Raw genomic sequence first — 21,603 nt, 5'->3', positions numbered from 1 at the left:
AGAAGAGGCCACTGTCATAATGTATGATGAAATGAAGGTAAAGGCCTTATATGAATATGATGTAAAGTTCGATGAAATCAAAGGCCCACATAATTATGTACAAAGTGGTAATTGCTAGAGGGCTCTATAGTAATTGGAAACAAGTGATTTTTGTCGACTTTGACACCAATATGACTACTACATTAGTGCACAACATCGTAAGATCTCTTCATGAAATAAATTATAATGTGGTTGCCTTTGTTAGTGACTGCGGTGGTGCAAATCAAGGTGCTATACGTGATTTGGGGATAAATATGGACAAAGTCTATTTTGATCATCCCATAACTGGGAAAAAAATTTGTTATTTTCCAGATGCGCCACACATTTTAAAATTAATTAGAAACTGGCTTCTCAATACAGGTAAATTGACTATGTAAATGATATTGCAGCTAATTTTTCAATTGTTTTAGGTTTTGTACTTGAATCTGATGTAACCATTACTAAAGATCCATTAGTAAAACTTATAGAAAAGAATAAAAGTGACGTTAGTTCCCTATTTAAAGTAAGGGAGAAACACATAACAGTTACTGGTACTGCAAGACAAAATGTGCCTTTGGCAGCACAGTTATTGTCTCATACAACTGCTGTTGCCCTAGTCCGATATTGTATTGGAAATAAGGAAGCAAAATATTTATCAGAATTTATAGAACATGTCAATGACTGGTTCGACATAATGAATTCGAGGAACTTAAATGAAACCATTAAATTTAAAAAACCATACATGAACATGGCTTCTCAAAGAGAACGATTGGATGAAATTTATGCAACTTTTTCGTCATTGCGATGTCAAGGGAAAAAACAATTGCAAGTCTTTCAAAAAGCTCTGCTGATATCAATATCATCACTAAAAACACTATACAGTGAAATGAAAGATTTGTATGGAACAAAATTTTTGCTGACTCACAAGTTAAACCAGGACACGTTAGAAAGCTTGTTTAGTCAGCTAAGGACTAGAGGTGGTATGGATGATCATCCTACACCATTAAACGTCATTTATAGATTAAGAATAATTATACTTGGTAAAAATGTATTTTATTAAATAAGAGACATGTTATAATAATATGTTATTTTAGGAAAAACGCCATCTGCTGTTAAAGAAGCAACGAATACCATTGTGCAAGAGAACAGTGATGAATTTATCTCTGGAAAAATATTAAAAATCGCAGATGTTCCAATAAATGACAAACATACAGAACTAACTACAGACTGGAGTGATATTGATGGTGTAGGAACTATAAGCAGCACAACTACATCAACGTCCTCAGTGGGACATAAGCTTCAAAAAGACGGTCTTGAATATCTAACAGGTTGGATTGCCAAAAAATTTTCAAAACAATACCCCTCACTCGGCCAGTATTTTTATATGCTTCGTCAAGGTGTGGAACATGATTATGCACTGCCATCTTGGGTTAATCATGTATCCTATGGAGGCTTAACAGAGGCATCAGATTACCTGAAATCTGAAACCAAAATTTTGAATCGCCGATTCAAGACGATTCATCGCCGTAACAAGTTTCGTTACAAAAATTCGGTAGTAACTAGGATGACAAATGTCTTGAAAAACCTGGTTACTTTACCAGAAGAAGTTACAAGGACATTTCTTAAGCAGCGGACGTTGATAAGAATAAAATATTTAAATATTAAGTGTAACAAGTCTAACAAGACCTGTAATAAATTAAAAAAATTAGTTAAAATTGTTAGAAACAATAACAATTGAAATATATTTTACATTATTTTACGTGCTGTCATATTTTTCTTAATTTTCCCATAGTTTGTGAAGGTATTTCTCTGTCCGGCAAATAAAACAGTCAAATTACAGTGAAAAAACCATGTTCCGTATGCTTTTCCGTTTCTATTGAACGCGGCGGTATTTTATGGAAAATCATTCGATTTTTAAATTTCCCGCTGTTACAGCACCTTTTGACGTCATATTAATGGCGGCATATACTCCAACCTTCTCCTTTATAAATTAACCTTGCAACAACATGACTACTGTTTTCCCGCGCAGACGCACTCGTTCGGCTGTTCTCGGCTGTCCTGCGCCATACACTCTCGCCAGTGTTGGTGATTCAGGTCAAACCCTCTTGTGAACCCCTTCTGTCACTAGGGGAACCAAAGGCATCCCTAACACGGCCATCCTGCGATCGGAGCGTCCTCGCGACGCCAGCGCAGACTGCCAGGTGTCACCTGCAAGTCCAAACACAAACAGAATCTCCTTTTCTTTATGTTGTACTATTTCTAATTTTAAAACTTTTGAAAATTTGCTCTGTGAATCCCCGACTTTGAATCCCTGACCTCTAGCCTCTGATCTTAGATCCCTGACCTCTGTGGGTCCCTGATCACGGATCTCTGACTTTGGGTCCCTGATTCGAGTCCCGGACTCTACCTTAATTCTCCACTATTTCTTTTTATTTTGAGTTCTTAACTGAAATTCAAGACCAGAAGTTCCCGATCCCGGATCCCTGACCCGACCCTGCAGGTCCCCGATCCCAGATCCCAAACTCTATTCCCGATCTCTTATTTTCCATTTAAGTTTTCAGCACATAAGCACTTCAATTCTCAGAAATGTCCGCAACACATCTGACAATTGTTGCAACATTTCATACCTGTTATTTTACACCTGGTGCTCCGCAGAGGGCCAAGGTCTCAGCTGCTCATGGGCGGCGACAGTGGATCGATGCCCCTTCTTTACCAACGCATATCGTTCGTTGGGCAGGACCTTCCACACAGTATAAGGGCCTTTGAACTTTGCCTTGAGTTTTCCTCCTCCAGCCAATTGCGATTCTTCTACTGCTACGACATCGTTTTCTCGAAACATGTCTGCACGAACACGTGACGCGTTGAATCGTCGTGCTTGGTCCTCTGCTGCTTTTCTCATTCGAACTCGGGCTTCCTTGACGGCCATTTCGGGATCGACAAAATTGTCATCTGGCGGTGCATCACCCAAAAATTCTCGAGTAGCAGCAAGCCGTGGGTTTAGTCCCAATTGTAGAACTGCTGGCACGTGACCAGTCGTAGCGTGGACAGTCACATTGAGATCATCCTCAATAGCAGCAAGTGCAGTCGGCCAATTCTTTTCCTTTTCTGGTTTTAACGTTGTACGTAAGAGGTTGAAAACAGTTCGCATGAATCGCTCCACTTTGGCATTTTCTCGCGGAACTCCAGTAGCGATGTGATGAAGTTCAATACCTTGTTCGCTCAAGAAATTCGGGAAACTTATAGACGTAAAGGCAGCAGCTCGATCTGCTATAAGTCGCTGTGGTTTTCCTAATTCTGCGAACACTGCTGTTAGCATGGTCGATGTGCCAGGTCTCTAAAATATCTGTCGGTTGTGTACCATGCTGCCATAATCCAGTTTTAGGGCCTGTGTGCGATTTTCCAAGAACACAAGATCTGCAGTTTCGGATGTACTTTTTCAAACACTGGCCCATTTTTGGCCAAAACAAATCTTCGCGCATCTCCTCAATGCACTTGGTCCATCCAATGTGTGAAGACTTATCATGGTAAAATTGCATAGCCAATAAACGGGCGGCAACAGGCACAAAACACTTTGGTTTTACAGTGTTGGTCACCACAATATCGTTAATCACTTTGTAATTAGAGTCACTGCTTCAATTGTGCATGATACTGCGACAAAAAGCATCATTTTGTTGGAATTCTTTCAAGGTTTGCACGTCCGATACTTTCGTAGCATTTAACGTCTTCAACGCACACACTTTCAAGTTGCTTTCGTCATCAAGGTCAAGGGGATTTCGACTCAAATAATCCACATGAGCCATTTTATGGCCCGGCCAATATTCCACGGAAAAATCGTAATCTTGTAATTTGATCCACCAGCGAGCCACGCGTGGGTGTAAGTTCTTTTTCAGCCCGGTCGCTCGTACCGAATTACAGTCGGTGTACACTGTAAAATGTCTGCCGTACAAATAAACACGGAAATGTTTCACAGCTTCCACAATCGCCAAGGTTTCCAAATCGTAAGAATGATACCTTGATTCACAGTCTGTAGTTCTGCTGCTAAAGTACGCTACAGGTTGCACGACACCATTTTCTTCCTGAAGAAGTGCTGCACCAAGTCCTACCGAGCTTGCATCTGTGTGTAGTTGACACTCTAATTCTGGATTATAAATTCTCAAAATTGGAGAGCTCGACAATTTTGCGATTACCATTTGGCGTGCACTTTCACATTGCATTGTCCACTCAAACGTCTGATTTTTACGCAGTAGCGCCGTTATTGGAGCGGTCAACGTCGCAAAATCTTTAATGAACCGGCGGAAATAACTGACATGTCCCATAAACTGCCGGACAGCTTTTAAGTCCGAAGGCGCCGGAGTTTGAGTCAGTGCCGTCACTTTTCGAGGACTAGGGCGGATCGATCCTTCACTTACGACGACGCCCAAGTACTCGGTCTCCGTTGCGAAGAACGTACACTTTTTGTAATTTAAGGAAAAACCACCCTCAGCGAGAGCACTTAACACTCCTTCTAGGTTGGGAATCTCTATGGCCAGTGTTAGAAAAAATGCACTGCACAATTTATGCATAAATAAAAGTTACCTGAAAAGTTTTCGATATTCCCGCTCCTAATGTGTTTTTCAAACTGAATGCACCTTTTGACGACGTTCCACGTTCATGAAGGTCGCCATGTTTAGTTAAAATTCACTCTTACAACGATCCTACTCGTTTTCTAAGCTGCTTTACAGGCAGCTCAGTTATTTGCCACGCCGATGCTCATTTTTAGATTAAATGATCACAAAACGCGTAATGTTCAATTTGTGTCCGGGGAGATACAATGTTTCCAAGTAGGTACTCAGTACATACAGTAGATGCTCATCAGGTATATAAGAGTAATAATGAAGTAGGTACTTCGTACTTCGAATATGAGTATCTACTTAGTTTTATTCATACCACCCTATGTCTCGCTTCAATGTTTGATTATGTTGATTATGAGCACAACACTGATCAACTTCCATATCCGAATTACCCATGAAATAAATCATTGCGGTTTGCACCTGAGGTAGTTCGTCGCACATTTGATTGACTTCGTGGACCTATGTCAGCTTGTCGTCTTCTTGGCATTGTAATGAACTTCATAAAATGACACAGAATTATTTTCACAGTCAATCAAATCTGCAAATTTTGTCTTGAGAATCTTAAAACATTGAAAACTTCAAATTAAATCCTCGAATAACGTAAAGTTTGAGGTTTTGTCGAAACCAACAAAGTGAATATAGGTAAATAGAATGGCAGATCAAAATTAATAAGGAACTTTCGCAATGTGTAACTAAATTCACTTTAACCAAGACTTTTCTTAAAATAAACGACATATTGTCTCAAAAGTTTTGTCGGAAAAAATCATACCACTCCATTATGTTATATATGAATAAACTTGACAATGCCTTATCAAGTCGCTTCCCATTTTTCCCACCTAAATAAATATATTTCAAAGTTCCTCTCTATGTACATGTTTGTATTGAATTCAGTATGCATCCGATATCATTATGCCCACAATTCAGCCTTATGAGGTGTTAAAATAATCCAAGAATGGTTGGGTGGCGGGTTGACATCTCAGCTGATATGAACACTCAGGATGACATGTTATCAAAATCTAGGGATAAATGCAAAAATTACTCGTTTCGGGAAATATAGTTCACGAAGTTATAAAATAATTGTGTATGGATGCTTCAAACCACGAACAATGATTGTCTGACATTTTTGCAGTCTTCTCTGTGCTTATGGGAGGGTTTTCATTGATAACCACACCATATCTTTCAAATTTTGGTCCCGTTCGGGAGACTTTCTTATCCTGGGTAAAAATTTAACGATTCTACAAATTGAACACATGGTACATATATGGATGACACTTTATGTATCCTCGAAATAGTTTGGTGTACTAAGTTGCTAGCCTCATGTTTTAAAAAATTTGTAATCAAATTCATAAGTTGGCGTATTCGGTTGTCAGTATAGTCAGTTACAATATATGTCATGTAGATTGAATTGTGTGCAGTATTGTGAACTCCAAATAATAGTTTCGAAGTTAAAAATGTGGTCAGAAAACGGGCGAAAGCCAACCACATGATTTACAGTGTGGAATGTTTTTTCTCGACTACTTAATTGATTAAGTCAGTCAGATTCGGTGTCAGCTTTTTCACGAAAAGTCTAGTTGCGTTCCACAAGTTTGGCACCCCTCACCAGTCTGACACTCCGCATGTTTTCGTATACCTTTCCCAATGTATTGATCAGACAGATTGGTCGATATTTTGTCTCTATCAGGTTTGGTCTTTTTGGTTTTTCTAACAAAATCAGTATGGTTACCTTCCAGCTCATCGGAACTCGATTTTCCTCCATATACTGGCTAAACATCCTTCTAAGTGGTGTGGCAGTATTGCCTTTAGCACTTCTTGCCGAATGCCCTCAGGCCTCGGAGGTTTTCCGCTTTTCAGTTTAACGCATGCATCTATTATTTCCTGTTCCGTGAGTATTGGTGTAACCTTTGCCGGAGTTGTCAATTTGACTATAGCTTGTTATGTAAAAAAGATTTGTTTCTTGTTCTCGGTCTGTAGATAAAGAGCCGGTGCACCATATTTCATTTGCGCTCTCACAATTTTGTACGCATCGCCAAAGATGTCCTTTCTAGATCATCTCGTAGTTCGTTCCATTTCCCCGCTTTCCTTTCGACTATTTCTATCTTTAGTTTTTTTTCGCGAGTTGATAGTCTTGGCGGGCACTCATTTCCGTTTCACTGTTTTAAGAGTTTGTTAATACTGTCTGACCACCAGTCAATTTTGGGTCAGTTGTTGAAGAGTGCGGACGTGTTTCAAGTAGCTCTGCAACAAAGTGTTTAACAGTGAATCAGGTGGGCTATAATTTTAGCAAAATTTATAACCTTACCCATTTGCGGCTTGTCCCGCGAAACGTGGTTTGGTGACAAGTGTGCTGGTAGTGACGTTGGTGTGAGCCTAGGAGGGGCCCCGTCGTGAGGCCCCTTGGTGGGAGCGTGAACATAGACATTGTGGCTGCTCCCCACCCGGCTCAGTCCCAAGGAACCTAGACCCAGGAGTGTGATATTAGGCTAAGTAGTAGATATAAGTTATGTTAGATTTTATATATAAATAAATAGATCAGCCAGACGTGTTTGTTTATATCAGCGACACTAGTCGGGCCAAGGTTTGGCACCCACGTGCGCCGCCACCACACGTTATCGGCGACATTCCGGACCGTCACCGTCCGTCACACCGGAATTTCGTCGCAATAGGTCTTAAAGTTTTTGGTGTTGGTAGTATTTATTGTCCGATAGATATAGACATAGTAACCATTTACAAAATAAACAGAGGGATCTCTGCCCTTGTAAAGTATCCATATTTAATAGGAGCTGATGCTAATGCTATGTCACGGTTCTGGCACAGTAAGAATATTGCTGCAGGCCGCAACAGGGAGTTTAGAGGGGAAACGCTATCTGAATTTATAATACATAATAATTTCCACATTATTAACTCGCCTTCTGAATTTTATACCTCCTCCGGTCCATCAGGTTCGAGTGATAGATGTGACGCTGGCTGGTTCAGGATCAAACCGCGATTTTTCTTTTAGGTGGGAAATCTGCCCGGATAGTGACCACAACTTGATACAAATTGATTTGAATTCGCGTGCACTCAGTGCTCCCTCAGAAACGTCCAGCAAAGATAAGTCCAGTAAGACAATTGATTGGGAACTTTTTAATTTGAACAAATGTATTTACACTTCCAAACAATTTGACAGTCCATCGTTGGAGGAAATGATCAACACCTTAAATGGATGGATTGAAAACTCTTCAAAAAAGATTACCACCCAGAAATCCGTGAAAAATAACGCTAACTGGTGGACTCAAGAGTTAAAAGTTATAACCTTTCGACTCCGGAGTTAAAAAAGTTCACTTTGGCTCATAGACATGATTACAAGTTACATTTTTCAATTCGTTTTGAATTTCGTTTCTTACACCAGATGTTATTTCTTCCCGGATAATAGCGCGGAAGTCTTCTTTCAGTTGATTTACCGAATCATGTATTGACGTTTCATTTTCCGCTTTGGCAAATTTTTCTTTAAAAGAAGCCACATTAGTTGTGTTCTGCACCTCTGTTCTAAGTCTCTTGTCGGCAGAATTTGCCATACTAACTGCTGCATCTTGGGCTTCGTTTTGTAGCGAACGATTTCTTTTAGACATTTTTTTTTTCAACTTTTAGTTGATTCAGATGTGCGACCACGTGTACGAACCCACAGCGAACCAAAACTCAAGCCGGTGATCTCAAGCCTCAAGGTGTTTGTTTATTATACACTATATAGTAAATTTATACACTGAGAGAACTTTTTTTTAATGTAATTGATAATTTTTATATTTAATACATATTATTATTATTTTTTATATTGCAGTGTGCATTACACACAGGTTCTTGAGATATAGTGCAAATATTTCTTGTCCTTTTGTCTTCTTTTCTCGTACATAGTGAACATATTCGTGAAGTAGCTGGTCTTTCTTCTTCATTTGGAAGAACTTGATTCGATTCTTTAAGCGCAAACAATGTAATTGAATCCACAATACGTTTTGGTAGTTGTTTACACGATAATCTGTTTATTGCATGTGGTTTTATTAGCTCACGTCCAAGTTCTAAAAGATAGTCCCTTCTCTATCTGACTGAAAGCTTAATTCGGGTTTTTTTGTGGTCCATATCGTGTACTCGTTTAGAGTGGCGTTCTAAAGCTGTAGCTTAATCTTCTTCTTTGGTTAAATCTAGCCTTTTCCGTTTAGACATACCTATTAACAACTAACGTACTCACACTGATAACACCAAATCTAAAGAAATTGTAGTCCGCGCAATACAGCACGCACCACGTCACCGAACAGCTGATCCCAGAAAAACATACGTGGTTGACGAAGTATTCAGCGAGTATTTTATTTTATTTTATTTGCGTAAGTAAGAATAAAAAGTTGTAATTCATACCGAAGATGAACAACTATATTTGCTACAGTCAGCGAAAATCCCAAAGTAAAAAAAAATTGTTAACAAAAATATTGCCAAAAAACTGCTTCTGGAACACAAATGTGTCCCACTTCGGACTCGAAATGTTAAGAAGGCAAGTACGTAAAGCACGGAAAGAGTACCAAACGCTGAAATGTAATAATAACAGTAGCGAGGAGGACTTACATACAATGAACCACTTATCGAGGTTAGGGAGAAGTGGAAGGTTGTAAATCGAAAATATAAAAAGAACCCACTGGCAAAAATACGTATTTGACTAGGGACAACAACGATCCTTGCGGTGATGTGTATGAGCTGCTAAGAGGCAGAAGAGGTCCCACAGATTTGATGGCGATCGAAGTAGATGGTAGAATCGCTGGCTCCTGGCAGGAAGCTGCGGTAGCCTCACTTCAAATATTTTGGTCCGGAAATAGATACGACACAAAATAGGGAGACAGAGATTATGAACGACGATAGGAAAGGATTTAATGTAACCCATGATATGATAGTCAAATACCTACGTAAAATGAAAGGTCGGAAAGCTCCAGGAATTGATGGTCTAACAAGGACGACTATTAAAAAGATCTTCAGCGTGACCCCCGAGTTTATAATTAAGATCATAAACAGATGTTTTTCGGAAGGGGCATTCCCGGAACAATGGAAAATTGCGAAAGTAATAATTCTTAATTAAAACCGTCCCCACAAACGTTCCTGTCAACCTCTTTCATAGGCTCTTTCTACTTCCCCTTGCTTTTCTTAATAGCTTGTTGCTTGTTTATTGTCTGTAGTCTTCTTGTAGGGCAGCCTGTGCTCTGTTTAATTTCCTGGCTCCTATGAGAGCCCTTGTAGCCTTTATAGACGCTTTCCATTTCTCGGCGATATCGCTATTACCCCAATACGTTCGTCTCCTATTTTTTCCCCCTCTCTTTTTTGGAATAGTTTCACTGCACACTTCCGTGATAGCTTTAATACATGCTTCCGGTATCTTTATCCGGTCTAGTTTTTCTTTTAAGGCATTTCCCGTCTTGTCTATATCCATTTTTTGCAGGTTCCACCTAGTCGCTGCTAATATCTTTCCGACGGCGCGGCGGCGATATTTTGTTGGGCAAATGATCCATTCCATCTTATGATAGTTGGTTTACCACCTTCGTTGTAGATAATTAAGTTTTTTTTTTGGGATCCATTTCGTGATGATCGTACCTCCACAATCGGTTCTTTATTCACCCCACTCAGCTGATACAATTGAAATCACCGGCGATGAGACTTATCATAAGCCTTTGACCCAATATGCTTTTAGATGAGACTTTATATTGCTGCGGCCACTGTTTGAAATGTCCACTTCGCTTTTACAAATTTCACAATAAGCAATGTGGGGAGAAGCACTGGACTTTAGTTTCAAGAATGGATATTCCCGTTGTAGTTCTGAATTAAAATGGCACTTTCTCCGGGGTGGAGACATTTTTATCGCTATTTTCAAACAAAGCCCAGCACGCTCTCTGTACTAGCTCCGGAATAACTACGCAGGAATAGGAACGGAATAATCACGCACAATGTGATGTGACGACTGATGAAATATGACATCGATGCTGCATTTGATAGAGTGGAATGGACATATGTAATATTAATAAATATTAGATATGACTTCGAAATCATATGATCATAAGTTAGTATAAAAAAGTACATTTTAATGTACTTTGCTCTTCTGTGAAGACAAAAGGACATCGTTTCCAAAAAAAGTACTGTTCTATTAAAATAAGTACATATGGTCACCATAGCTATACTGCATAATAGGTGCCAAATGAATATCTTTGATTTTCCGCAACGCTCGGAAAATAAATGGGGTATTTTTGTCAGTTGTATGGGCATCAATAATGTCTTGGAACTTGGATTCCATAATTTGTTCTTGGCCTCCAATTTCAACTGGTAGCAAAACAGAATATTTGCGGAAGGTCATACATTGTGTGGATGTTGTTTTTGCCAAATGTAAAATATGGAGTTTGTATCGAGGCTTTACTTTAAGGGCCTTCACATTATTTGTCCCCATATCACAAATAGTGGCAACAACATCAAGTCCGCCAAACGTGGTTGCTGCATGCAGGACTTCTTGAAGGCACTTCACTAATGGCTGGTTTCTGGAACGATATTTAACCGACCAGTTAGTTTAACTCTCCGATAAATTAGTAAATGGGTTGCTAGAAACAAATTGTCAGTTTAACCGAGCCAAAATGCACAGTTAAACTAACGCGGCATGGAGGTCCGTTAAATTTTATCTGACGCATGCGCAGTCACTAATTGGCAAATTGTTGAATGCCAATGGTCGCTGTTTCGTGTTTTGTTTTGATTTTTGATTTCGATTTTGGAGTGTTGGTGTTGTTCTGCAAGGATTACTTCAGCAATTTCAACAAATTGACTACAATTTAGTGAAAACAAAATCAGTTCTTTTCAAAACTTTGCGTCTGCGGGGTCAGAGAGAATGGAACTTGCTCGGGCATTCGAGAGTTCAAGTTCTTCCTCTGATGAGGAATTGGGTGACCTTTTAGTGGTTGTGGATAGGGTGAAAGTATTCAGAGATAGACATAACCCTTTCTGAGTTTCGTGATCGATACCGTTTTTATAAAGACACTGTGAGACACATTATTACTTTGATTGAAGACAACATTGCCCCCATGACGTTAAGAAATTGTTCGCTTTCTGCTGCAGATCAGCTACTTATCGCTTTGAGGTTCTAGGCAACAGGTAACTATCATACAATTAATAACAAAATGTTAATCGTATCCTATAATGTAGGAGCATTCCAAATTCTCGTTGGTGATGACTATGGTGTCCACAAAAGTTCAGTATGTCGTGTGGTACGAGTATCTGAACATCTAGCAGGGATGTGCCCACATTTTGTAAAAATGCCGGAAAACCAGCAAGAAAAACTACTAGTGAAGACAGGTTTTCATGCGATACGAGGCTTTCCAAATGTTATTGGTTGTGTGGATGGTAGCCATGTTCCCATAACATCACCTGGTGGAGAAAATGCTGAGATATTCAGGAATCGGAAAACTTATTTCTCCATCAACGTGCAAGCTGTTTGTGATTCAAAGTTAAACATCCGTGATATTGTTGCACGTTGGCCAGGATCTACACATGACAGCACAATATGGAACGCTTCACTCTTAAGCGCAAGATGTGAAAATAGAGAATTTCAAGGGTCGTACATACTCGGAGATAGTGCCTATGGTTGTAGACCTTATTTAATGACCCCTCTTCCAAATCCAACAACTCCAGCAGAACGTAATTATAATGCAGACCACAAAGCAACTAGAAATTGTATCGAACGTTGTTTCGGGAATTGGAAACGAAGGTTTGCATGTCTATCTCTGGGACTACGAACAAAATTGGAGAACACCTTGACAATCCTAGTAGCAACTGCAGTGCTGCACAATATTGCCATTAGCCAAAATGATCAAGCTGACGATTTTGAAGCAATCCAGCAATATGAAGATGTGGAAAATGACGTTAACAATGACGATTTTCCAGGTGGCAATGCTGCAAGGAGAGCACTAATAGACACAGTTTTCAGGTAAATTTATTAACTAACAAAACTTTATATTTAGAAAAAATTTATACAAAAACTACACCTATATATCTTCCTCTGCTGCTTGCAACCTATTAAGTTTAATTTGCCGCATTTTTAGCTCAAAACTGATTTCCTCCACTCTATGCTGAACATTTAATTCAAAGAGTTTTCGGTCTGAACAATTCTAGGGTAGAATTGTGGGAGTGAGTAAAAAGCCAATAAAGCTTAATACTAATTTTATTCAAAACAACCTAACTTATTTATACAAATCTAATTATTTACAGCGTATGAGTGGTTCTAAACTAAAGGTAATGCGAGATATGAAATTGTATTGCGACCCAGTTTCTTGTATGTTCTTTTGTTTCATTACCGTTGCCTTCTTAACGCTGACGATGGTGCTTGTGCGGTAGTCAGCGTTTCGTAGTTCTGGTACTTGCAATTCCATGTTTCAGCGTTCTACATTCTTCTTGTTGGTCTTGACCTTCTTATTGATGACGTAAAGAGGAAATTTAAATTTTAAAAATTATTGTTTAAATTTAGGATTTAAACATGTTGGGTCTCTCGAAATGGACAGGGGCGATGGGGTTTGTAGAAGGCTTGCACTGAGATCGCAATGGTATGGATTGGTAATTAATTAGGGTACTCTTGGCGGGTAAATGGGCATCATCTCGACAGCCTCCTCTTGAGGTCGTGGTTGCGTCCTTTGTCTTCTTCGTTGAATAAAGAACCATGCTGCCCAGACTGCAGCCCCAATTGTTAGAACGGTGCTTCTGATGATGACGTTGAATCTTACAATGTGCAGAGTTATCTTTGGCCACGTTGTTTTTTGAAGTTCGGACTGTATTTCTTCTTCTTCCTTTTCTAATTCTTGTTGTGTGTTCAGCCTGGACCATGGCTTCTTTTATTGGTATTAACTGTTGATGGATTTTTGGTGGAGCCAAATTTGCCACCACCGGCCGTGTGGTAGGTTTGGGTGTGACTGGAACTGATGCCATTTTTCGAAGTGTTGGTGGATTTTGCTTTGGTCTTGAAGCAGGTTTCGCAATTCCTGCAGCTTGCCGATTTTCTTTTCTTGTCATCATGCTTTTGACCGTTATGCGTTTGTTATTTCTTTTTTCTTCTTTTATTATGGTACCGGACAAGATCCATCCAAATTCTGTTTTTTGACCCATTAAACCATCGTTTGTTTTTTGGATACCGTTGAGTATTATGTTGCGGTATTCACCCGCGCCCAGCAATACATCAATTGGGCCCTTATCTTGGATCCGCGATGAGATGATTTTGCCACACCTGAAGATCTGTTTCGATGTCTTCTTCTGGTAGAGATTCTGTAATTTTTGGTAGTACCAGTAGGTCTGTTGTGAGTGTGAAATTACTCGAAAATCGTGGAGCGCACTTGACTCTAATTTTGGAGTTTGATTTGTTCGGTATTTCTCCTCCAAGTCCAGTTATATCGGCTTGAATGTGTTCTCTGGGTAGTGACAAGAGCGTTGCAGCCTTTTCTGTTATGAGCGATGCCTGTGATCCCGGTTCAATAAGGGCTCGTAGGTATTCGTAGGTGCCGTTTGCTGTTCGTACTCTTAATAATGCTGTGGCCAGAAGTACCTGTTTGTTTTCAATGCCTACATGGCTTTGAATTTTCTTCGTTGAGTTTTCTCCAGAGTTTGGAGTTTGTTTGTTTGTTGAGTTGAATGTTTTTTGCTGGTTGACCTTTGGGTTGCTGCTTCGGTCGTTGTGTAATAATGTATGGTGCCTTCTTTTGCATTTATGGCATGATGCTGTGCTGAAGCATTGTTTGCCTGCATCGTGGCTTAGGCAGTTCGTACACAGCTGTTTGTTGTTTATGAATCTCCATCTGTCTTCTGGCGATTAGGTCAAAATCAATAGTTTATTTTACTATTATAAAATTAACTATTAATTAAACAAATGTTAGACAAAAAGTATTATAATAAAGATTTACAAAACAAAATGATTTTGTCTTTTATCTACTTATTACTTGTTCTGAGCAAATTGATATTGAAAAAAGAAATGAATTAAATAACAAATTACATTATGTAGGTAGGTACTTAATACGCAATTCTGGTCCACCGTTATCTGATCTTACTGAACCACTTCAGGATCGCTGCAAAGAAAAAAATTTAGTTGGGGAGGTAAAAAAAAATGGCCGAATTTAAGCATAGACTATTTTTAGATAAATGTTTTTTACCTGTACTCCATAAAATGTCTGAATGCCGTTTCAAACTGCATCCCTTGTGCATCGTTTTCAAAAATTAATAATGGATCGGGCTTGTTGACCTCTTCATACATATTTATTTGTATTTGGTCGTGGTCACTCCCATACGTCTCGATTTCATCCCTATATATGGTTGTGCGGTAGAGTTGTAATCCATTTGCCTGATTATTACTTTCTCTAATAACTATAGTCTGGCTTTCAGTATGGAAAAATATTTGCACCCAAAATAGGGAAGCTCCGTCTACGACATGAAGTCTTGCAAGATGTGCCATTTTCTTATTTTGAATACTATACTTCTTCACCTGTTTGCGGTGTGCTTGTAAATGACGAAAATCTTTCATTAGCTTTTTTAAGTCCATCGTATCTAAAATAAAATTCCAAATATTGTTTTTCATCATTATTTTTGTACACGTACCAAGACTGCAAAAACCACACAAAGATAAGGCTACAGCCGCAAACAAAGAACCGAATCAAACCACCGAACGTCAACGTGTCGAACAGCGTTGGTTACGGGTGCGTGCGCAAACTGAGGTTGCCTTCCAGCTGGATGTATAAATGGTTGTATAAATGGCTAGTATTAATTCGATTATTGGCCGATTGTTTTTTTCTCCTAGTTCCAAATCCATAATCCGTTATAAGAAGTCAGTCCAAAGACGGTGTTAAACCCAATTTATTTAATAAATTTTCCATTTACATACTACAATAAATTATTCATTACCTAGTAACAATAAAAAAGAATTATTAATTATAGTTTCCAATTGATTAACAACTAAAAGAATTAAAATCCAAATGGTATTGTATCAAAATTTTCCAGAATAACTCGTCGTACCGTATGCTCTTAAATTAGAGTAAAAAAATATGTAGGTAAATGTAACTGTTTATATTTCAGAGCTAGAAGAATCCGTCACACCTGGGTTTATTTCAGTGACGCCATCGTCAGCAGGTAAAATGAGCCTCACCTTAGACTATTAAACTACAGTTAAAAAATATCTACATATATGTAATTACTTATATTTCAGGAGTAGAAGTACCCGACACACCACAGTTTATTGAAGTGAAGTCACCAACATCAGGTAAAATGAATTGTATTATATACTATTGAACAATAGATACATGTAAACATTTTTTACTTCAGAACTAGGAGTTTCCTTCGAACCAGAACTTACTAAAGTGACGCCACCACCAACAGGTAAAATAATTCACTAAAAAGGATTTGCTATCGTACAAAAATCAACGTTTATTAAAAAATATGTTTTAAGGGAACTGTCATTCTGTACTTTACTAACATGGTTTTAGTTAGATGATTGTCCGCAGAGGATGCCCAAAAATAATGAATGAAACATATGTTTTCAGTTTTTTCGGAAACATTCCATCTGATAGTTTAATTTCAAAACGACCCATTTAATTTGGCCAAAAGGATTCCTTTACATATTTTAAAATTAAAATATTTATTTGTATTAGAAATTAACAATAAGTGAATCTTTACCGAAGTAAACTAACATGCGTACAGAATTGGGTCTGCCTCAGGGGCGAGGGAAGTTACGTCTAAATAACTGTAGGCTGTTTTTTTTTATCTAAGTGAATATTTGTGTTTCAGAATCACAACCTCAGTGGTTTCAAACTATGACACAATATTTTTCGCCTACAGCAGGTACGATAAAGAATACCTATAAATAGTTTTAAATTATATAAAATTTAAGTACTTAAGACCACTTTTTTCATGGTCTGTAGAGAATGACTAATTTTCTACCTTCACGTAAGTAACTTTTATTAACGTGAAAATTATTTCAGCAACAGAACCACCTGAGTTGCCTGTGACTACCAAAATATTGCTTCCTCCAGGTATGTTTAACAGTACCTATATGTAATTTTTGTTAATATTTTTGTTTTAGCAACAGAAGCACCTCAGTTCTCACACATTACCGAAACATTTTTGCCTCCTCCATCAGGTACCGACACATAATTTTAAATTAAATATACGTAAATTTTAATTTAATTTGATAAGAACACGTTTTTAAGAATCTGTAGCAAATGACTGATCTTTCACCCTGTGTCTTTTTATCTATGTGAATATTTATGTTTCAGCGCCAGAAATGTTTCAGGGGCCTGAAATTTTCGAACAATATTCGCCTCCTCCAGGTACGACTAGCTAAATCTACAAAAAGTTTTAAATTAAACATAACTTTTGATTTCTTAAGAGTATTTTTTAAAAGTTTGTCGGAAATTAATAATTTTTCACCCTGTATAAATGTCGTATCTATGCGACTATTTATGTTTCAGCGCCTGAAGTATTTCAGGAACCTGAAATTATCGAACAATATTCATCTTCTCCAGGTACGATTAGCCAAACCTACAAAAAGTTAAGTTTTGATTTCTTAAGAGTATTTTTTAAATTTGTCGGAAATTAATAATTTTCCACCCTGTATAAACGTTTTATCCATGCGACTATTTAAGTTTCAGCGCCAGAAGTGTTTCAAGGACCTGAAATTATCGAACAATATTCACCTTCTCCAGGTACGATTAGCCAAACCTACAAAAAGTCAACTTTTGATTTCTTAAGACTATTTTTTGAAAGTTTGTCAGAAATTAATAATTTTCCACCCTGTATAAACGTTTTATCTATGCGACTATTTATGTTTCAGCGCCAGAAGTGTTTCAGGGACCTGAAATTATCGAACAATATTCACCTTCTCCAGGTACGATGAGACAAACCTACAAAAAGTTAACTTTTGTTTTCTTAAGAGTATTTTTTAAGTTTGTCGGAAATTAATAATTTTCCACCCTGTATGTTTTTTTTTTCTATATGTGAATATTTATGTTTCAGCACCAGAAGTGTTTCAGAGACCTGAAATTATCGAACAATATTCGCCTCCTCCAGGTACGATTAGCCAAACCTACAAAAAGTTTTAAATTAAACATAACTTTTTATTTGTTAAGAGTATTTTTTAACAGTTTGTCGAAAATTAATAATTTTCCACCCTGTATAATTTTTTATCTATGTGAATATTTGATGTGTTTCAGCAACAGAAGGACCTCAGTTGGCTCATATTACCGATACATATTTGCCTAATCCAGGTATGATCAACAGTTAACAATACCTACCTACAAATAAATTTAAATTATACTTAACTTTTAATTACTTAAGAATAGTTTTAATAGTTTGTAAAAAATAACTAATCTTTTACCTGTATAATTATGTATTTTATCTATGTAAAGATTTATGTTTCAGAACCGAAAGTAACTCAGTTGCCTACGATTATTGAACATTCGCCTCCTCAAGGTACGCTCAATAATGCCTATAAACTGTTTCAGACTGTATATAATTTTCCTTATGAAATATGACGAATATACTTTATCCGTTGCGGTTGTATTTTATAAAATTTTATAAATTTATGCCGTTCAGCCACCACACACACAATTAATAGATAATTATTAATTTATGACAATAATAGCTATTTAACGAACAAGTTTGTTAATAAAGGCGATTAATAATCGAGATATTTTAACGCGCGCGTTAATGGTCGAGATTATTAATCGCCAATTAACAGTCGAGTTAGTTACAATACTTTTCCGGTGATCGTAATTTAAAAAAATTTACTGAAAGTTCAAAATATTTTTTTATGAACAAACATTAGTTGGATATGTCCAAATCATGACGGATGCATAAAGTGGATCGAAGCATAGAATATTTTGGCCACAAGCGTGCCTTTATGGGAAATTTCGGAGAAGGATGCAAGTAATACGGATTCAGAATACCTTATCACCAGCTTTCCGGCGCACCAAGCAACAGACTGATCGTAGGTTTTTTGATAAAGCATTTTGTTAGTGAGCCCACATTTGCGTTTTCTACTTCCGGAAGAGTTAAAGAATCCATTTCTATGTAATTTCTCATTTTGAATCTTGATTTGGGAAAATTTTGACATTCAGAAATATGAAATTTCACGTACGGATGTGTATACCTGGTTGCCTAAAATCATGCATTAATCGCCTCATTAATAAACGATCACCGGAAAATATACTAAACCAATCATTGTAACGGGCTCATTATCAGCCATAAAAACTTATGAAGTGCAAATAAAATGGACAGAGTATACATGAATTTTGTCGGACTGTATCAAAACGCTTTTTCGCTCATTTGCACCCGTTATAAATATTTTATCTGTGTGAATACTTAATGTTTTAGCATCAGAAAGGCCCACCGGGTACGGCTCTAGTGAAAAATATTTGACGTCTCCAGGTATGATCCACAATAGAAATATTTTTAAATTATTCGAAAGCTTTAATTTTTCAATAATCTATGGGAAATGAGTAATGTTCTCCACTGTATTAGATTTTTGTCTCTTTGAATATTTATGTTCCAGAATTAACAGTAACTGACATGCCTCAAATGTCCGTAAAATTTTCGATCCCTCCAGGTATGACTAATGGTTCAAATAACTTTAAATCATATGTTAACTTTTATATTTCATAACTAAAAGTACCCAGCACGGATCAAGTTTTGAGAGGTACGACGGGCGACAAGATTCAGTATGGAATACCAGGTTATTAAATTTATTGTTAAGTTGACTTAAAGCGTACAGCTTCAGACAGAGTTTATGTTGCTCAAAAATAAATCTACGAGTGCATTTTCTACTTGAACTGTACGTAATGCAAATAAAAAATAAGCTAATGTAATAAAATTATATTTCAGAAACCAACCCTCCACTACGATCGAGTATCCCAGACTTCGAAACACCTCCAGGTATGAAGAATACATAATTTTAATTAATTAAAAAAAATATTAAAACGGTTGCACGAAACTCAATAAAAAAATAATTTTGAATTCCAAAGTGATGGATAAAATTTGGTGTTCTAGGTGGGGTAACGCATTGCATTGTTACTAGAACCTTATACTGACTGTATAAGTAAATGCCTCCGTCCGTTTATAACACAAATAACTGTTATTATTCTTATTGTATAATACGTCGTAATAAGGCCCCTTCAGAACACAATACATTTTTAATGCTTTTAGTCTGGTTTTCAAAGTAACTTTTGAAAAGTTAAAATTTTTAAAAAATTTGACCGGTTTTTCCAAACATACCCTTTTCAAAAAAGTCATCATTTCAAGGAAAATACACCGTTTTTTCAAACAAGAATACGGTTTGGTTCAAACAAATTTCCCTTTTAAAAACATTTAAAATTAGGAATTTTACCTTGATTTCAAAGATTTTACACTGTTTAGAATTTTGTACTAGTAGGCCCCTTGAGAACACCGCTACTTTTTAAGGAAAACACCCCGATTTTCAAGGGTTAACAGAAAAGCAGAAAAATCGTGAAAAGACTCCCGTTTTTAAGATATATTTTAAAATTAACATTTTTTAAAGAATTTGCCCAAGTTTTCGAACTCACCCTTTTCAAAAAAGTCAACATTTCAAGGAAAATACACCGTTTTTTTTCAAAAATGAATACGGTTTCGGCCAAGAAAAGTTACCATTTAAAAACACTTGGATTTTAAAGATTTTGTCTTATTGTTAGGGGTGGGCCACTTCAGTAAAAAAATGAATAGAGTCGGGCAAGGCAATTTATTGATTTATAAATTTATAACTGAATTTGTTATTAAATTAGGAGAAATTAGTGGGGCCGTCCTAGTGGGGCAGTCCAGGATCCGGAGTGGAACGATTGCTACAAACATAACAATAAGGATAACATAAATATAAGTGTTTTCTTACCTCATTCTTAAACATTTTTTTAGATACGCAACGACTTCTCCTTTCTGCGTCACTGTATCAAATCTTAATTTAATGCCTTCCTGCTTTTCAAATATTAGCACCACTTCAGTTATGTTTTCTGTTTGGTCGTTGAAAGTGGCCAAATCAGTCAGTTCTACATTGCCCTGAAAATCCTCAGCGCACATGGTAATAACTCCTAAATCGGGGCCTAGGCTCATTCGGATTCTCACTAGTACCCCATTGATTTGCTTTGCCCCACGTTGGTAACACACATTATCAAATTTCAACATTTTTCTATTTAGTAAGATGTTATTTCTACGATCGCGTTGAAACTGGCGAAATTCAGTGATGGACTTTTTCAGATCCATTTTATCTAAAAACTTGGTGGTTATCTCGAATTTATCTATGTTTTTATACGTACCTTGGAACAACACCCAGAATATGAGGTTAAACATAAGCAACTCATAGAACAGAAGCAACCATAGACAAGGAAGCAACTACTAGCACCTACCCCTACGCCAACTTTCGTTGTGAATTTGAACTTGGAACTAAGATTAAGAGCGGGTAAATTTAAAATCCGCGTTGAGCGTACTTCTGTATAACAAGTTCTTCTTCTATTTTTTCGTGTGCTGCGACAAATAACCAATTATGAACTATTTAACCCAGGAACAATAATAAAGGATTATTAATTAGCAACTAAAAGAATTAATATCCAAATGGTATTGTATCAAAATTTTCGAGAATAACTCTCTTGTCATAAACAAAACCAAATTCCTTTGTTTCTATTTTATTTAAAAGTTCTTTAGTTTTAGTATCTCTGGTAATTCGATTATATTGTGTACTAATTTTACTGTCTTTGTGTTCTAAAATATTATTCATGCTATCGGAATTAATCTTTTCGGACGTTTCATAGTTTAATGTAAATCCTTTAATTTTGCAAACAACTTTACCTGTATTAGTTTTATAACAATAACTTTTTGGACCTGTTGATACCCAATCAGCAATCCATACGTCCTTACCTAATTCGTCGGTCCAATCTCCCAATAGACAACCTGTTTTAACAGTGTT

General features: G+C 37.2%; 3 protein-coding genes across 3 annotated transcripts; 1 reads left to right on the top strand and 2 right to left on the bottom strand.

The window, feature by feature from the left end:
• Positions 1-14,621: 14,621 nt before the first annotated feature.
• On the bottom strand, positions 14,622-15,289 carry LOC135125571 (uncharacterized). Its single transcript, XM_064051221.1, has 3 exons — positions 15,243-15,289; positions 14,801-15,191; positions 14,622-14,716 (listed from the first exon to the last, which is right to left on the bottom strand). Exons 2-3 carry the CDS (start codon positions 15,184-15,186, stop codon positions 14,695-14,697), a joined length of 408 nt encoding a protein of 135 aa, XP_063907291.1. The 5' UTR covers positions 15,187-15,191; positions 15,243-15,289; the 3' UTR covers positions 14,622-14,694.
• A 105-nt stretch (positions 15,290-15,394) lies between these two features.
• LOC135125930 (uncharacterized) lies at positions 15,395-21,021 on the top strand. Its single transcript, XM_064051718.1, has 18 exons — positions 15,395-15,401; positions 15,717-15,770; positions 15,847-15,900; positions 15,963-16,016; positions 16,425-16,478; positions 16,619-16,669; positions 16,720-16,776; positions 16,913-16,966; positions 17,108-17,161; positions 17,288-17,341; positions 17,470-17,523; positions 17,652-17,705; positions 17,849-17,902; positions 18,057-18,107; positions 19,011-19,242; positions 19,306-19,368; positions 19,518-19,568; positions 20,898-21,021. The coding sequence occupies exons 1-15, from the start codon at positions 15,395-15,397 to the stop codon at positions 19,133-19,135; spliced, it is 831 nt and encodes a 276-aa protein (XP_063907788.1). The 3' UTR covers positions 19,136-19,242; positions 19,306-19,368; positions 19,518-19,568; positions 20,898-21,021.
• On the bottom strand, positions 20,382-21,209 carry LOC135125570 (uncharacterized). Its single transcript, XM_064051220.1, has 3 exons — positions 20,957-21,209; positions 20,536-20,908; positions 20,382-20,488 (listed from the first exon to the last, which is right to left on the bottom strand). The coding sequence occupies exons 1-3, from the start codon at positions 20,988-20,990 to the stop codon at positions 20,452-20,454; spliced, it is 444 nt and encodes a 147-aa protein (XP_063907290.1). The 5' UTR covers positions 20,991-21,209; the 3' UTR covers positions 20,382-20,451.
• Positions 21,210-21,603: the final 394 nt, after the last annotated feature.

Source organism: Zophobas morio, unplaced genomic scaffold (genome assembly GCF_036711695.1).
Source record: "Zophobas morio isolate AGI-343-1 ecotype UQ-CSIRO unplaced genomic scaffold, CSIRO_AGI_Zmor_V1 ptg000009l, whole genome shotgun sequence".
NCBI classification, from domain to species: domain Eukaryota; kingdom Metazoa; phylum Arthropoda; class Insecta; order Coleoptera; family Tenebrionidae; genus Zophobas; species Zophobas morio.
The sequence above is the reverse complement of the archived record's forward strand: the minus strand, read 5'-3'. Positions and strand labels throughout refer to the sequence as shown.

Bases quoted from the DNA above. Each gene is read 5' to 3' on its own strand.
- LOC135125571 (XM_064051221.1), bottom strand. From the start codon at position 15,186: ATGGACTTAAAAAAGCTAATGAAAGATTTTCGTCATTTACAAGCACAC. The intron at 14,717-14,800 runs GTAAAAAACATT...TTTTCTTTGCAG, and splicing joins AGACATTTTATGGAGTACAG to CGATCCTGAAGTGGTTCAGT.
- LOC135125930 (XM_064051718.1), top strand. The intron at 16,777-16,912 runs GTACCGACACAT...TTTATGTTTCAG, and splicing joins ATTTTTGCCTCCTCCATCAG to CGCCAGAAATGTTTCAGGGG. The intron at 18,108-19,010 runs GTACGCTCAATA...TTAATGTTTTAG, and splicing joins TGAACATTCGCCTCCTCAAG to CATCAGAAAGGCCCACCGGG.
- LOC135125570 (XM_064051220.1), bottom strand. From the start codon at position 20,990: ATGTTTAACCTCATATTCTGGGTGTTGTTCCAAG. The intron at 20,909-20,956 runs GTACGTATAAAA...CCAAGTTTTTAG, and splicing joins ATTCTGGGTGTTGTTCCAAG to ATAAAATGGATCTGAAAAAG. The intron at 20,489-20,535 runs GTAAGAAAACAC...TTATGTTTGTAG, and splicing joins AAAAAATGTTTAAGAATGAG to CAATCGTTCCACTCCGGATC.